Source organism: Bos mutus, chromosome 8 (genome assembly GCF_027580195.1).
Source record: "Bos mutus isolate GX-2022 chromosome 8, NWIPB_WYAK_1.1, whole genome shotgun sequence".
Classification (NCBI taxonomy): Eukaryota; Metazoa; Chordata; class Mammalia; order Artiodactyla; family Bovidae; genus Bos; species Bos mutus.
The window spans coordinates 68,579,646-68,597,523 of record NC_091624.1 but is presented as its reverse complement, the minus strand read 5'-3'; the positions used below and the strand labels follow the sequence as shown (position 1 = coordinate 68,597,523).

At 42.8% G+C, this 17,878-nt stretch overlaps 1 protein-coding gene across 2 annotated transcripts in view; it reads right to left on the bottom strand.

Moving 5' to 3' along the window:
- DMRT1 (doublesex and mab-3 related transcription factor 1) overlaps nucleotides 1-17,878 on the bottom strand; it is a 96,462-nt gene that overhangs the window by 38,105 nt on the left and 40,479 nt on the right. The window contains exon 4 of one of the 2 annotated variants that reach the window (XM_070376118.1): nucleotides 3,440-3,587. In XM_070376118.1, the coding sequence (XP_070232219.1) occupies nucleotides 3,440-3,587 (148 nt within the window). The remainder of the gene's footprint in view (nucleotides 1-3,439; nucleotides 3,588-17,878) is intronic. The other variant, XM_070376119.1, reaches the window with a different exon arrangement.

The following is a 17,878-nucleotide window of genomic DNA, read 5'->3' as shown; positions in this document are numbered from 1 at the left end:
TACTGAACTCTCAAGTTTTATTTCCAGCAGTGACACTTCCCCTCAACCTCAGACTTCATTCATCCAACCCCTAACTTGAAGATCCACTTGGATGAGTTATGTACATCTCACACTTGAGTGAAAGTCACTCAGTCGTGTCTGACTCTTTTCAACCCCATGGACTGGAGCCTCCCAGGCTCCTCTTTCTGAGGGATTCTCCAGGCAAGAATACTGGAGTGGGTAGGCACTCCCTTCTCCAGGGGACCTTCCCGACCCAGGAATTAAACCCAGGTCTCCTGCATTGCAGGCAGATTTTTTTACCATCTGAGCCACCAGGGAAGCACACTTAAGATGTGCACAATTAACCTCCTAATTCCTGCAAATTTGTTTTTCCCGTGGACTTCTTTACCCGAGTAAGTGGAAACCTCAAGATCCTACTTGATCAGATCAAAAATTACAGTCATCCTTCACTTCTCCCTTTATGTCACATCCCAAATGCATCGCCAAATCTTTTGTTTCTATCTTCAAAATGTACCTAGAATTCAACCCTCCCATACTCCCATCCCAACTAAGCCACTGCCATCTTTTGCAAGAATTACTGCAACAGTCTTCCAGCTGGTCTCCCTGCCTTTACCATGCATCCCTACAGTCTGTTCTTAATCAAGAGCCAGAGTGATCTTTAAAAACCACAGGCAGACATGTCACCCCTTTGCTGGAAACCTTCCAGGGGCTTCCCATCTACTTGAGATAAAAGCCAAAGTCCCTGCAATGGTTCACGAAGTCTTACACACCAAGGCCTCACCATTTCTGACCTATGTCCTTATACTTCTCAGGACATAGAAGGAGAAAGAATGGATCCTAGCCTTTTTGCAAAGAAAAATATTAAACAGAAGCAACACAGCAAAAGTAAAACTTTCTCTGTAATTCCTTCCCTCTCTACATTTCATTTTCATGTTACAATCTTCACCAAAACCATAAGAAAACCTTGAACTTGGACACATGTATTTAGATAGCAAAGAGAGGTTTAAACTTACCTTTAAAGAAACCAAAGAAAAATGGATTTAGTGGATAAATTTATACTTAAGACTTTACAAACAAAACATTAAATCTACTGAAAAGGCTGTTTTTCAAATTACTTATAAGTCCCCACATAGGATAACTGATATACTATTTACAAATCATTATTTGTTAATGCAACCCACCACAGGACCTCAACTCAAACCTGGTAGAACTGATAAATGTAACTGGTAATCAGCCAGCCCCTACCACCTTCTCACAAATGACTATCTTGATGCCCCATCCCTGTCCCCACATCCTGTCACCAGACTCACCCCACTCACCAGAGGGCGTAAACGGCCCCCACTTGTATCTGTGCCGACGATAAAACTGATGCCCCAGGAGATGATCCTAGGGTGTTCCTAATGATCCTAACTTTCTCCTTCTCCATCCCTTCCCACCTGCTTTATAAAAGTGTCATGCAATGTAGAAACCCAAGACACCAGATATTTGGAAGTTATAAAACCATTATTTCTTTAAAAAATAATCTGAGACTTGGATTTCCTATTAATTCATATTCTCCTTCTCCATGGCCATTTCAAAGCAGACATTGCTGAGATTCCACTGCATTTCTTCCTAGCTATCTCCCTCATGTCTGAAGCTTGCCCCTCCTGATTAATTATCAGTGAGTTAGAGGAGGACCAGAAGGCTACGCCTGAGGTCTCCTCACACCAGACTTTCAAACACATGTATCGCCAGAAGAGTCCTAGGAAATTTTAGGCGTTATTGACCCAGTCTCTCACTATGGGCACTGGGCTGGCTGGTCTTTTTTCCCCCTTTTTCCCCTGTAACCTCTCTCCTTCTGAGTCTCTTCCTTTTCTGCCATAAATTCAAATGTCTACTGCACCTCTCCAAATTCCTTCCTCTCTGCTCTAATAAATTTCCTCTTATCTTTTTGTCTTACTGCCTTGCTCTGAATTTACACCTCTGTCTCCAGAAATGCCAGTGCTTCTAAAAATATCCCATTATTCCTAGAGCAAACAGCTCAGGCAATTTCTTCTCGAAAGTAAGTTTCAGTCCTAATTTGCTATATGAACAAACATTTCTTTAACTGCTTCATTCCTAAATTGTGCCCTGGCTTCCTGAAACAATGAGTTAGGAATCTGAACCTTTTGTTTTGAGATGGTGTCTTCTTAAAGACCAAGCTTACTTACAAATCATACTTACTACAAATCACATCCCTTTGTTCATTCATTCCCTCAAACTGATGAATAACAAATACATATCACAGCAGCTAAAAAGGTATATAAGACGTTCCCTGTCCTTAAGGATCTTATAATTCAAATTACAGAATCAAACACAACATGTAAAAAGGACCACATGGGCAAATATTAAATAGTATGAATATTTATAAAACAGAATTGTGCTTGTCCACTCCTGAAAAAATTATTATTAATAAAAGTCAAAGTGTAATCAACAATGTGTGATTCAGTCTCTCCATAGTTCACACTGTCAGTCCCCTCGACCTATGTATTCTGTACTAACAAAACCCTTTAATTTAGTATGGAAAAGAGAGAGTAACTTTTCCAGATTTTCTAGACTTCACTGTTCTCAATTTGGAAATCAAAGCATGGTTATAATTTTCATTCTTGAAATACTCATTTTACAAAGAAGCCAGTTCTTTATAGAGAATCAAGCTATCCAGAAAACCAGCTTCTTTTGTCCAGTACAGAGTTATGTTCTAATAGTGGGTTTCTCTCCCAACTCACTATTGCCCTGATTCCTGAATTGTGACTGCTCCTTACTTTCCTAGATCAAAACGTGATGCTGAAATACAAAGAACTTAAAAATAGGACCAGAACACAGCAGCCATAAAAGATCTACCTACCATCACAGTGTAAACACTGGGGAGAAAGTTAAAACTGAAGTTGAGGAATTGTGTATTTCAGAGTGCTCTGTCAGTTAAAACAGTCATTTTTTATTTCCAAGCCATTATATCAGAGTTATTTGCATTGCTACTGCATAAACTCTGAGATCTATTGTATTCAAAAATGTTTTATTATGTTATTTCCCCCTGTGAAAGATGAATGTACCTTCAATTTTACATTGGAAAAGTTTTGGAAAACTAGTCTCCAATACACACAGATTCATTCCACCAAAAATATCAGGACTTAACCACATTTAAAGGGCCCCTGATATTGCATACTGATCCTCCAGAAAATATATTTGTGGCTTCTGATGGGAGTCTCTATCTTATTCCCACCGCTCTATGTGCCGAGAAGAGAGAAACATGATACTGAGAATCGACCAAAGCAAAAACCATTCCATAACTAAGTACTTTAAAGGATACTTATACAGCCTTTCCAACAGCTGCTAACTGGTAAGCTGTTTGAGAGGACCAGAGACCCAGTGCTAGCAGGTATCCCCTCCACCTCAAATCCAGACTGTGTAACCAGGAACCTACCGCTTGCTTTGGCTTCCGAGTAAGAGGCGCTGTCCTCAAAAGTGAAGATCTGGGACATGCTCTGGCCCAGGTAGGAAGGAGGCGGGTAGTAAGAATGCATCCTGTACTGGGAACTCACTGCGTGGCGGTTCTCCGAGTTTTTCATCTGCTTAAGAAAAAAAGAGGGAGTATGTTGAGGCCACAGTTACATGTTACAAGAATTACCCAATTCTTTAAATTAACAGAACAATCTCTTAAAGTTGGAAGTGTCCTCACCCATGAATAAGTATGCTCCTCCAGGGCACTATTTCTAGTATCTAAAAATACTAGAATTGTGCAGCCTGGAGTGCCTTTTCTATCCCCGGGTCCCCTCAAAAGTACCCCTCTGATGCCAACTGGTCACAGGATGCTGCACTAGTAAGTGCTTTTAGATCAGAGCGTGCTACTTGTGAACCAAGACAACCCCTGTAACACTGACCAGCACGTCTGATCAGGAACAAGTTATTTAAAATGTGAAATAATATTTCACTCCCTCACATGTCTCATGTGTAAAACTGGCATCTTACCCTTGATTATTTTTCAGTGTTCACATCAAGAGAATGTTTAAAAAAAGAACAAGCACACCCTGTGTGAGAGTCAGCTGGTATCTTCAACATGAGGCCACACTGGACACTGTCACTCAGAGCCCATTCCTGTCCCCTCCTGTGCTCTTCCCTGCAGCAAGGAACCAAGTCTGGGAGCTGAGGCTCTCAGGCTCTCCTGTCTCCGGGCTTCTGGAGGTGATTTGGATTCCACCAACAGGACATGAAATCTGGAAGGCAGAAGGCAGGCAAACGCTGCTCCTCTGGCAGGAGTGGCAGCTGACACTCAGCTAACAGAATTTTTCCTGGCAATCAGACCCTGCCTTGGGGACCTCAAGTAGCTTTTAGGGAAGGAGCAGTGCCTGTAGCATTCTGACCGCTCATTCAAATCTAAGGAGATGGAACCGCCAGGCTTAACCAGGGTTCCCATTCCCGCTTTCCTAGCTCTTCCTGGCCACTTTCACAAACACTAGAATTATTTCAAATCCTGCACAGACCTGGCTGGTACAGACAGTGAGCACTAACGTGGGATCAGATCTACCAAGAACAGCCAGACCAATAGCTAGACTCTTACTACTTAGACTGCCTTTAAAAAACTAAATTCAGATGGTATTAACTTTATTTAAAAGGTCAACAATTTGCGACTGTTCAAGGATAAGCCAATTCTGTTTAAGAATTAAGAACTAATTTCAAAAACCATGTTTTTCAATCAGATCTTTATAAAGATAGATGATAAAGAAAATACTACTAACTTGGCAGAACCTGGTAGGATACAAGTAGGTACTGGGCTTCCTCAAGGTTTTCCATGAATGTCTAAATTCTGGACAATTTCCTACGGGATACAGGGCTATGTGTACGGCTGAACGTTATGGCTTTGCTTGGTGGAAAGACCTAACTCCCTGTGCTAATCGAGAAGTTTCAGGCATTCATTTTTGACACTCCTTACTGCTCCCCAGAGGATGCTGGCTCTAATATGCGTGGATTATTTCTTCTTGCAGAAGCAAAGACTTGATTATTTCCCTACAAGTGGAGTTTATCTGGCAAGTTCCCTTTATCCTTTCTAGTTTGCTTTTCTGATACATATAAAATGGCATTTCTTCTAACTCTGTCACCTCATTTTCATTTTCTACCATTATATAAATCTTTCCTAAATAAGAGGGCAGGCAAGCTGTACCTGGACTCAGTCATTAAAGGCAGACAGTTTTTCCCCTTTGGCTATTTCCAAGTCAGAAACCATTAAGAGGCTATGAAATCATTTAAAGTGAGGATCAATGGTCAGTTGACTGCACAGACACAGTTATCAATTAAGACTAGTGCTTCCCAGGGCTCTCTTAATGTGTATTCAAACAGCCTGGGGATCCTGTTAAAAAGTAGACTCTGACTCAGTAAGTGTGGGGTGGGGCCTCCCAGAGTGACATGCTCTCAATCAGCGTCTCAATCAGGAGATGCCAATTCTGCTCAAGGGACTAAAATAAAGGATCCTTTCTCTCCTGTTTGCAGCCCATAGGGACTGTGCCCAAAGAAAGACCAATGGTTTACAGCCATCAACTTCCTACCTGAACTGAGAGAAGATGGGATGATGTAAAAAGCAGTTAAATTTTTTCATTCTTTTTCTTTTTATATATGAAATTCTCCAGAACTAAAGGATTTCCTTCAGGGGTCTGCTGTCATCTAGAATTGCTGCAGCGGAAGTAACAATCTCCAACACACCTTACATTAAAGAGCCATTTTTGCCTCTATAGCCCTGTGTCAAGTCAAACACAGAGCCTAAGTAATGAACATGCTGAATTAGAAACCAAGAGTAGACTTTTAAGTTCAGTGCCCTAATGTAACCCATGGAGTCTCCCACTCTGGGTGGGAGTTGGGCACCTTTTCTTCCAGTTTCACAATATCTTACAGTCAGCTCTTCAGGGAAAACGATTTTCTGTTTTTCCCATGTACAAAAAAACTGACAGGGCTTCCCTGGTGGCTCAGTGGTAGAGAATCCGCCTGCCAATGCAGGAGACAGGAGTTTGCTCCCTGATGGGGGAAGATCCCACATGCCTTGGAGCAACTAAGCCGGTGCACCACTATTGAGCCTGTGCTGTAGAGCCCACTGGCCACAACTGCTGAAGCCCCAGAGCCCATCCTCTGCAGGAAAAGAAGCCACCGCAGTGAGAAGCCCAAGCGCCACAGCTAGAGAAAAGCCCAAACGCAGCAACAGAGACCCAGCGCGGCCAAAAAATAATAAATAAAATTATATATTAAAAAAACCCTGACGGAATTTGACCCTGAAGGCTCTGCAAAGTACCAAATCTTGTTCTTTTACTACGAATTTTACTGTAAAGCTTTTTAAAAAAATTTTCACTAGAGCAGGAGTCAGCAAGTGTTTTCTGGTAAACGGCCAAAGAGTAAATATCTTCAGGCTTTGCAAGCCACGGGGTCTCTATAAAATCAGGAAATGAATGGGCATGGCTATGTTCCAGTAAAATTTTATTTATAAAAATGTACCCTAGTCCTCAACCTTACTCCCACTAGAATTCAGGGAGGCTGAAGACCCAGCATCTAAGCCTTGGTTCCACCCCTAGAGCATCAGATTTCAATGGTCTGGGATGTGGCCTGGGCCCCTAGAGCATCAGATTTCAATGGTCTGGGATGTGGCCTGGGCCCTGGGTTTTTTCAAAGCTCTCCAGGTAAATCCACTGTGACACCTGTGTTCTAGGATTACCTACGTATTTCCCACACCCAGAGAAGTATGAAATCCCCAGTATCCAGTAAAAAATACAAAAGGTTAAGTCTGACAAACAGACTGACCAACTGCTGCCAATCCCAATGTGTATGATATTTGAAAAGAGATTCAGATAAACCATGGATTTTTTTTCCTTTCAACTAAATCTTGAAACAAACACAATTTCAAAATCCATTCAGGTGTTTGTTTTTCCTTAATTCCTTTTCCATGTTTTCAGAAAGCATCATATATATCACCATATGTAAGACGCACAACCGCTGGGAAGCTGCTGTGCAACACAGGGAGCTCCACTCAGCACTGGGTGACAGCCTAGAGGGGTGCAGTGGGGAGGGGAGCTTCAAGAGGGCGTGCGTGTGTGTACTTAGGGCTGATTCATGACGCCGAATGGCAGAAGCCAACACAATATTGCAAAGCAATTATCCTCCGATTAAAAATAACTTTTAATGTAAAAAACTAAAAAAGAAAGCATCAAATAACAAGGATTATTTAGAAATAGGTTTTGAACTCAGACTTCTGATTTCTCCAGTGAATTCCCAGAAAACTGAGCTACAAAAGACGGAAAAGATACAAAGGGTCAGACTCCACCTGAGGTTATTAAAATGTGAACTTACTGAGGTCCCCAGTCACTTCACCTGCTCCTAGAGGAATAATCTACAAATACCCACCCATGTGACAACCTGGACATAAGCAAGAGAGCCGGGTCGACGCATTTCTAACTGCACATGTAAACCTCTGCAACATGAAGTTAAAACTGAGTCGTGATTCACCCAGAAAAGTCCAGAAAACAGCATGGAAAGATGCGATTTAAAACTCAAGATCACTTCTAACTTCCTCCTTAAAAAAAAAAAAAAAATCACAGTCTGCAACTCTAGGTGAGACAAAAACAGGTAAATAAGGAAACCTCTGAAACACTCTGTTTTACTTTAAACCAGCAGTACTCAGTTTGGGGAAACGTTTCCCCTGGGGACATTTAGCAACTTCTGGAGACACTTTTAATTGTCACACTGCGGCGAGTGTTGCTACTGGCCTCTAGAGAGCAGAGACAGCCCTCCTGTGCACAGGGCAGCCTCACAGCACAGAACTGTCCAGCCGTTTTGATGCCCCCAAGCTTGAGAAGCCTTGCTTTACACTAACCTAACACCACCCCCTGTCCTCAGCTCCTCACCTCCAGTAAAACAGCGAGTTCTACTGAAGGACACAAGGTGCTCACAAACCAAAGGTATGTTCAGCTCTGCTGAAAGGATGCACTTTTTCTTTCGTTTATGCAATGCTCCCTGTTTCTCCTCAAGATTTTATTTTTTTATTCCTTTAAACAAACAAACCAAGTAAAACCTAAAAGTCCTGGATTCCAGTGAATTATGGCTACTATTATTATTAGCATGTGGTAACTGGCAAGCAACAGGCATGTTTTATAATCTTATTACCCACCCCAGGTCTCTGAACCAGAGTATGACCTACAGATAGGAGCTGGGCTGGCGGAGAACGTGCACGGTATTAGTATTAAACCTGGAAGAAAACCTAAGAGCTTTGGGTTTTATTTTATTAAACTGTTGAGAACATACAGCGCAGTAAATCAGAAGCATAGGTTTCCTTCTTATATACCTCAGTCACCCTTTTTCTAAATAATAACAATAAAATCCCAACAGAATGTAAAAATGTTAGACCCCACTTCCTTAAAAAAAAAAATCCTAAATACTAGTCACTGGTGGTCTATTAACACTTCAAATAGAAGAGTCTGGTCTCCCACTGAACCAAACACTCCATCCAGGGACCGACTAAAAGAGATTCCTCAAGACCAAGTACTGGTCTAGTTTATGTCAAGAAGGGCTGACTGCACAGAATTAGAGTTGGTGAAGAAAGGGAATGGTCTTTGTAAGAAGAGTGACTGTATAGGTTAATAATCCTAATTGCAAGGAAGGGGGGTTCAAGATGGTGGGGCACATGTACAGCCATGGATGATTCATGTCAATGTATGACAAAAACCACAATACTGTAAAGTAATTAGCCTCCAATTAAAATAAATAAATTTTAAAAAAAGAAAATAGGATTGTTATAGCATACAAAGCTAAGACCCCAGCTCTGTAATTTTAAGATGCACAAATATGACTGTATTTGCTTTAGTACTTTATATTAATAGTCTCAAAGTGTTTATATAATATTTTAATTGTATGTGACCATTTTCCATTTAATGTGATACACTAAATATTTCAGTCATTCATAAATAAAATGAATAATCCTAATTGCAAAACCTTTGGTTTTAGGAATAGAAAAATTTCTACAAAAGAAAGCTTCACATGCTGAAATTATAGGTCTTCTGCTGAGGTTAAGAGTGGAGGTTAGGGCTGACTTTTGCCCCCATTAAAGGATTTCTTTATTTTCTTTTAAATAATAATTGTATTTATTTATTTTTGGCTGTGTTGAGTCCTCACTGCTGAAAGGGCTTTCCTCTAGGTGCACCTACTGGGGCTACTCTTTGTTACGGTGCCCGGGCTTCTCTCGTTACAAAGCGCAGGCTCCAGGGTGTGTGGGCTTCAGGCTGCAGCATGCGGGCTCAGCAGCTGAGTCCGTGGGCTCTAGGGCGCAGGCTCAATAGCTGTGGTACACGTGCTTAGGTGCTCCATGGCATGTGAGGTCTTTCCGGATCAGAAACTGAACCTGTGTCTCCTGCAATGGCAGGTGGATTCTATACCACTGAGCCACCAGGGAGGCCTGGATTCCTTTAGTTTTAACAGAAGCTTCTTTTCAAACTATTTGAATGGGATGCCTGATCACACACTGAGTGTCTTCCTAGTCCAGGGACCTTATCTAGGCCAGGTGCTTCCCCTGAGAGGCAACTGCCCATCCACCTTCTTAAACAGGCACCTGATTTATCCTCTCAGACCCCACACGTCATGTCTGGAAGGAGTTATTTTTATATGATTGCTGTTATACACACAGTTCAGAGATTACCAGTTCAGAAATATCAACCAGCCCAAAGCTGAGTCAGCGCCACAAGCAGACTCCCCACAGCCACACTCCGTTCCTCCCTTTTTGCTTCCCTGGAAGTTAGTTCTCTCTCCTGACTTTATTAGGAGTTAACCTCCTCTGCAGGGCCCACCTTGCTTTCTCTAAGGTTCTACATTATGGAGTGCCTGCTACTTCCCTCCCTAAAGCCAGGAAGTGAAAAGGAAACAGGGAGACTGGCCTGTGATGACTCAGGCCCCTGGCCCCGGGCACTCCTTCAATGTGGGAAGGAGCTGTGCTTGAGGGTCGGCACTTAGATACTGGAGAACCTAAGAACAGTTGTCCAGAAATGGAAGAGACGCTCTTCCTCCTGAGAGGAGATGGGAGGGGGAGAACGCAGAGGGAAAGCATGTGTATGCAATATAGGAGAGAGGACGAATAATTTAAGAAATGATAAATCTGAAGTGTTGAAAATTGTAACCCCCATGTTGCCCAAAGTTTCAAACTTGCTAAAGCACATGGTAAAGTTTTGACACCTGCTAAAACAAAACAGAACTTATGTGGGCGAGCTCTTCAAAAAGGACACACGAAAAGCAGCTAAATTCCAGGCAGGACTAATAACAGAGATTTTAAAACATAAAAACACCATATGATGAACCAAGGGAAAAACATAAACTCTGGAGAAGACATAGAATAGGAATTCACGTCATTTTATAAACTTTAGAAGATGGGAACTGCATCTTAAACCAGATTACAACTGCATTTATTAGCACTCCATTTTGATTGTCCTTAGTAAAAAAAAGAAAAGATGTGACTATCCCCCCATTTACAAAAATCCAAGTTAATCTGCCAGAACTTGTGTTGCTCAGTTGGTTGTTTTCCCATCAGCATCCGCGGTACAGACAGCAGTTTACTCCCTTACACAGTGACCCTTTGTGCGTGCATGCTTAGCTGCTCAGTCGTGTCTCTCTGCAACCCATGGACCAGAGCCCACCTGTAGCCCACCGTCCATGGGCTTCTTCAGGCAAGAATACTGGAGTGGGTTGCCATGTCCTCCTCCAGGGGATAGTCCTGACCAAAGGATCAAACCCACATCTCTTGTGTTTCCTGCATTGGCAGACGGCTTCTTTACCACTAGCACAATGGGCCCCAAATATTTCAGCTGCTGCAATCAGCAAATATATATTTTTTTTTTTTGAAATGTATAGTGAATAGGATGTTGCACTGGTGGCAATTCATCATGGAGCATAATAAAATTAATTTGACCCAAATAGTAAAAAAAAAAAAAACAGTATGAAAAGTAATGAAATAAAACAAAGTTAAACAGAAATATGAGAATTCACTGCATACAATATGGAAAGAGCTATTTTATGAAATTTTAATTTTGTGTTTGTATGTAGGTACAAATACATACTGGATCACAAGATAAAACATTTCTTACTGTGGATCTTGGTCTAAAATGTCTGAAAGATACTGGTGTAAGAATTAGGTGAAGGGAAATAAGGACCTTTAAAAACAGGTACATAGTAAGAAAAAACAAAATTCTGGAAACGGCTCCTTTTCCTGGGAACTGGAAGGGTTTTATGCATTTCCGGGGTTAACAAAAGAGAAGGGGGGTTCATTTGGAACCAGCCTCCGGGACCAGACCAGCGCTTTCCTCATTTTTCCTAAACCACAAACTTACACAGGATTTTCTAGCTCCTTTAGAGCTAGAAAACTTGTATTTGTCTCATTCACAAATCGAAAACCACAAACCCTGACTTTCCAACCAAAGTCATACAGAGACAGGCAGAAATGCATGCATCGTTCACATAAAAGCCAACAGGAAACAGCTTCAGTGAAAGAGCTGGTTTGTATTTTTAAATTTCTCTTAATAACTATCAAGACACAGTACGCTCCACTTTCTCTAACATGGATGGAAGGCTCTCAAAGCATTGCATACGCCTCTGTAGACAGGTGGAGGGGGCTTCGGAATGGTGACATCCTTAATGAAACCTTCCAGAGAAATGTAACTGGCAATACCTCACAGCTGGAGGGGGTGGAAACCAGATACTTGAGTCCTCATGGTGTAATCATCATGAACGCAGGAAGAAACTGCTCAGAGACATCAACAAACCTGGTTCCACTCACAAAGGAATTAGGCAGAGAAGGCAGCATGCAAGGCAAGTGGGCCTCGGAAGCGTCTCTGCTAAACTAGGCCACATTTCCCATTCTAAACGAAGGCCTATTACAATATATAATCTATTATATACTTAAATATATTTAAGTGAAATATGTGTAATATACAATTATATAAATATATTAAATTTTAAACACACATTAAATATATTTTTATGTTTATTATATAATATGCAATTATAATTATATATCTATTAAATATATAACATATATAATATGTAATTATAACATATAATAGGCTTATAATATAACATATAATCTGCCTATTATAAAGGCCTACTCGCTGCCCTTGGCTTTTAATAACTCTTCATGTTTTCACTGCTCCAAAATCAAATATGAAACATTTTGGAGGGAGTCAGTCTGAAAATTAGAAGAAAAAAATGCCTGTAACCACAACATTCAGGAACTTTGATTTTAGAACCAGAAGTATCAGAGACATCCATTTCTGTCCCCATCTTGATAGACAAATTTAATTAACCTTTGCTACTCTGTTCCAACCTACTGTTTTAGACAAAACTAGTGACCCACAAACAATATGTTACCATCAGAATTTCAATGGCGGCGACACCAAGAGATATAGCCCTATCAGCAGTATCAGGAAATAAGCCACTTGGATTAGCTGCTCCAAGAAATATGGATTATATTCACGTCACACATGAGCTGTCAGAAACATTAGGATACTTTTAGCATAAATCAGCAGTGTGAAGGGCATCTGATGAGCACTGAGCATGACAGACTGCTTGTAGGGCGAGGTGAGCCTGTCTGGGGCCACCTTCCCAGTGTGAGCACATGTGTGCCTGTCCTTTACCCGAACTGGCATCAAAAACTGGAACACAGGCTGGTGAGCGCTGATGGGCACCACACCCAGTTCATGGTGGGTCAGGGGCACGGAAAGGCGCTTCCCACTCCAGACCCACAATGGGAGCCCACCTCAAAGTGACCAAGTGACACAGAGTGACTAGAGTGTAGGTGAGAGAGAGAAATTTAGATGTGGTTAATACTGTCAGTACTGGGACTCTCCTATTACCTCACATGTCAAGTCTCTGAAAACATTATATAAGATAGTGTATCTTATAATACCTTACATCATAAGATGTAATATAACCCCTCATGGTTTCATACCAGGAAAACCAAGGAATGTGTGCTGCCCCATGAGGAGGGCAGAGATACAAGGGCACTTGTACACTCAGCCAGGCAAACCAGGGTTCCAACTCCAGCCCCCGACTTGCCAGCCTGTGACATGGCAGGTTACTTCATGTCCCTGAGCCTCTGTTCCTCCACCCACAGAGGGGATACCAGTCCCCGACAAGGCTGGGTCTCAGGGCCGAGTGCAGCAGCAGGGAGGAAGGGTCCGGCGCCTGGCCGGCCAGTCCAGTAACTGTCCTGTCACACCCCACCCCAGGCCTCCTGCTTTGGGGGCCTCTGTGCAGGGCAGCACTAATATCCAAGGACCCTCTGTTGGGCCTTTTAGCACAGAACTGAGCCCTTTCACAGGTGTCAGGGACCTAGTAAAAGAGGGAGACAAAATTCTGCCCACTACATACTTCACAAGTTATTTTAAGTATATAAATGCTTAATATTTGAAAGAAAAATGTATTGTCTGAAATGTTTCTACTATTCACATTTTAAAAAGTTGAAAAACCAACAAGAGACTACACTGACACTATTAACTGGGGAGAGAGACAGAGACAGAGAAAACACACCTTCCCATTTTTTGGTTGCATACCATTACCCAAGACATCAAAATGATTACATCTGCCTTCCTTCTCCAAGTATTGGCTAAGAATCACCAAAAAGAATGTTTTTGAAAAGAACTGTGATGGAAAAAGGAAGAAAAATGAAAACATAAAATGAAAAGATAATCCCTTTTCCTCTGTTCCTTGGTCTTTCTATGAACCCTGCTCCCAGGAGGTTGTGCATCTCAAGGAACTGCCTCAGGGTCAGGGTCTCCCAAGGAGGAGGTGCTGAGAGCAATCTGTCCTGGGTACAGGCAGGTACCCAGGGGTATACCCTCTGCAGAGCACTTTTTACAACAATAAAACTAAGTCAACCTGCTTCTAATTATCATCAAGCAGGGGCAATTCCAAACAAGAGCAGTGATAAAATACTTGTCCTCACCCCACCTGGCCCCACGCACGGGCACAGCACTGCACAGAACCCACCTTTCCACAGGGCAGCACAGCCCCTGGGCACCTCCAGACTCTGACCACACAGTGATCAGAGAGCTGCATGTGTCCTTCCTCATCTACCCACCGTGAGGTGGCCCTGGAAGGGACAGTGCAGCACAGGGCTAGGCATGGAGCCTGCACTCAACGAATTAATGATGAACACACAGAGGAGTTCCTTATACACACTCTGAAACAGGATGGAGATTTCTCATGACTATATTTTTTTTGTTTTTCTGCTACTATATTCCTAATATAGCTCCAAAAAATAGGGCAAATCAGCCTCTATCTATGCATTCCCTTATTTTGGTCTTTATCCAACAAATGAGGGCCACTTACCAGGACACAGAAATATGGACTCCTGAGAAATAGGAGACTCACTCATGCACATACTTAAAACTTTCTGAAAAGCAACTAATTTTATATCTTATTGACATCTACTTAGGAAAAAAGTAAGCTAAAATGGCAAATGTAAATAGACGAGGTTTTGGCCATGAGCTCAACTAAATCAAATCTAAAAGCTTTTTAAAAACTGTGATCTAATTATCTAATTTTCAAACAGATTACAGAATTCCCAAATGACTGTATTATTTACTAACCCAATGCTATTGTGTCAGAGATGAGACACAATCTCACAACAGACAGATAATGTCTTTCTTTCTGCCTCTAGTAAATGGTGTGGTAGTCCCTGGAGGAGATGAGCCCTTTCCAGGGTTTCCCAACTCAGTTCAGATTAAACTGGACTCATGTCAGAATGGAAGTGAACCTGCAGGATGGCCCAAGATTTACTGGGGGTCTCCCAAAGGTCCCTAAGAATCCGAGGTCACCCTCCATCTGGATTTCCTAGGATGCTACTGGACCGCCTCAGCCAGGCTGAGAAACAATCGGTAGCACGGCCGGGGCCCAGCCCCTCCCCAAGGTCCTCTCTGACTCAGAGCTGCCTTCAAAAAGTGCCTGCGGTTTCCAGAGGCCAGTTCCACTTTCCTCTGTAATCCAGATGTTTTTAACCAAATACTCTGTGAAATGACTCTCCTGCTGTCGCGCTGCAGTGAAGGAACATTCCTCAGCCCCATCTCTCACCATGAATGAGCTCAATTTCTAAATTACCCACTACCCTCCCTCAGCTTTGGTTCCAGACCAGGAGCCAGCAGAAATACTGCCACCACCGGCACCAGCTCTTACAACACTGGCCCTCCTGCAGGAGCAAGAGCAAAGCACATCGTTCACAACCTGTGCGAGAGAACCACCACTCCTTTCAGGACAAGTGTGATGAAGGCCAGGTGGTGCCTGTCACGATCCCAGTTTGTTCCTACCTAATGAGACAGCACAGCAATTCCTCTGTGGAAACACACACCAGTGAGAAGGTGGTTTAGAAACAGAGAGACAGGACTGTTTCTAGACACACGGGCCTACTGCTGCCCCACAAGCCTGACTGACAGGAGGAGTAGGAATATGACGTAAAGGTCCAAGAAAGCTGGGTTTACTGTTTCTCCCTGAATGAGAACAATCTAATGAGGAATTGTTTCAGAATTGAAAATTACAGATGTCGCTAAGACCAGATAGTCCATTCAAGGGAAAGTTCATAGTAGAGGCAATGTGACCCCAAACCTGGGGAAGCCTGACATCTTTGCTTCACTGCTTTAAACTTCCAGGGGTCCGAAATGACTTTTAAGTTCAAACAGAAGATTCTCCAAGGCTGGTCTTCTGAACTAGGAAGCCCAAGCCCCATGTCCCAGAAAGCAGGATCTACTTGAGGTGCATGTGAGAGCCTCACAACAATGCCAAACTAACATGAGCACATTCACAGGGCCGAGATAAAGAGATAGGAAAAGATCTGGAAGGAGGTTGAGACAACTGTCAGAGACAGCATACGGAAGACCCTGAAGAGCTCTGCGGCTGTCGTGGTGACACAACGCTGGTACAGGGCTTCCAGACCCTCTCTGGACTTCAGACCAGTACAGCTTTTTAAAACAGGGGTGGGAAAGACAGGGGCAGAGCCTCCAGCTTCTTACATTGCTGAGGAAGGGCATTTATAGAAAAAAAAAAAAGGAATCCTCATAACATTAAAAAAAAAAGTTGGAAAGGGAAGGTCTCAATAAAAACAACTGAATAATTTAGGTGTTAGAGAAACCCCCTTGTCTCAGTTTTCCTCATTTCTTTGTAAACCAGCACTAGCAACAGCCTGCATTCAAGACAGTGAACCACAAAATACATTTCCAGTAAAATAAAGAACAAGCTGGCACCCGCTGTCCACCACTGGTATCTAAAGTGAATAACGCATTAAGAACATAAATTACATCTGGAGGTATTTAGGGGGAAGAAAAATGTCATTATCAATATCTTTCTATGAAATGACTGTCTAATCTAGAAATCCTAAAATAAGCACCTATAAAATTATTAGAATTACAGAGTGCACACAAGTGCCCTGATACAAAATAAATACACCACATCAGCAGAGTATCAACAGAAATGTATGTCTCTGTAATCCCCCTTTAAAAATCAAATTAGGGTGGTTAGATCGGCAAATACGACATCTAATTTCCTTTTCCTGAGGAAAGAAATTACATGTTTTAAACTGAAAGTGGTCCTGCTGATTCCACTTCTGTGTGCTTGAAAACTCGTAAGTTTTTCTTTCCAGAAGAAAAAGACTGTCAGTGTCTGCTCACCAACAAATAGTGGCCAGATCCCACTTCGCTCTAAAAAGAGAAGCCAGGGAAGCGGGTGATGGGACTGGAGTGGGAGCCCAGTAGATCGCGGGAGTGTCTGCAGAGAGAGCACCTCACCCAGAGAAAGGCCCAGGATTGGGGCTGTGTTCCTCAGGGAGCCACTTCCCCTTTCTTAGCCAGTCAGTCAGGAGTCTGATGTGACCAGATGCACATTATCCCGGGGCCTGATAGTGCAACTTACAGGGCTGACGTGGGCACACAATTGATCTGAATTCTATTTCATCTTCACAACCGAAGTAGATTCTCATTCTACTACCTTCTCCTTGATATACTGTTCTCATAAGTTTAGAAATTTCAAAAATCAATGGCTTAATTAATGGTTAATTATACTTGTCTCCCTGGGAATGGGAGCCAGGTTTAAGCCTTGGCTGGCTATCCCTCACCCCCACCTCTGGCCCTCCTGGGGGACCCCAAGGGCACAGAAGTGGAGGCGCTGCAACTGTGCCCACAATGCACATGCTCCAGAAGCATTCTTTGAGCTGAGGTTGTTCTGATGTTGAATCACACTAATAAAAAAAGGAGGCAATGTGAAAACCAGGGCCCCGGCAGGCTGCTGGGTACAGGATGGAGAACAAACACAGCAGGAAGCCAGCAGTCAAAAAAGGCACCCGTGGCGGATGCATGTTGATGTATGGCAAAACCAATACAATATTGTAAAGTTAATTAAAAAAAAAAAAAAGGCGCCTCTTACAGGTGCCCTGCGGGGGTCCTCCAGACCATGGCAGGCAAGTGCTGAAGGGCCATCCCAGTAGAGCCCACAAGGGGGCGCCTTTCTCTGTGCACCAAGGCCTAGCCATCCCATTGATTACCTGCCTGCCTGTGTCTATTTCAAACCCGGGGCTACACAGATGATTCCCCATTCTCATATACCAGGTGATAACAGTCTTTCCCCAAGACCTACTTTTCGACATTTGGTTCAGCGGTAGATCCCTGGCAAAGAGTTGGACCTCAAGGCATCATTATTTCATAACCGAATGCATTCCAGTGAGGTGGATAATCATGAGCGGATGACTGCATCTTAAGACTGAACCACCAGAAGGGAGGAGTCACCTCTGCTGCCATGTGACCACACCCCAACTGTTCCTGGAACCGGAGTTTCCACCTCTGGTGGTACAAGCTTCTGAAAAGCTAATCCAGGG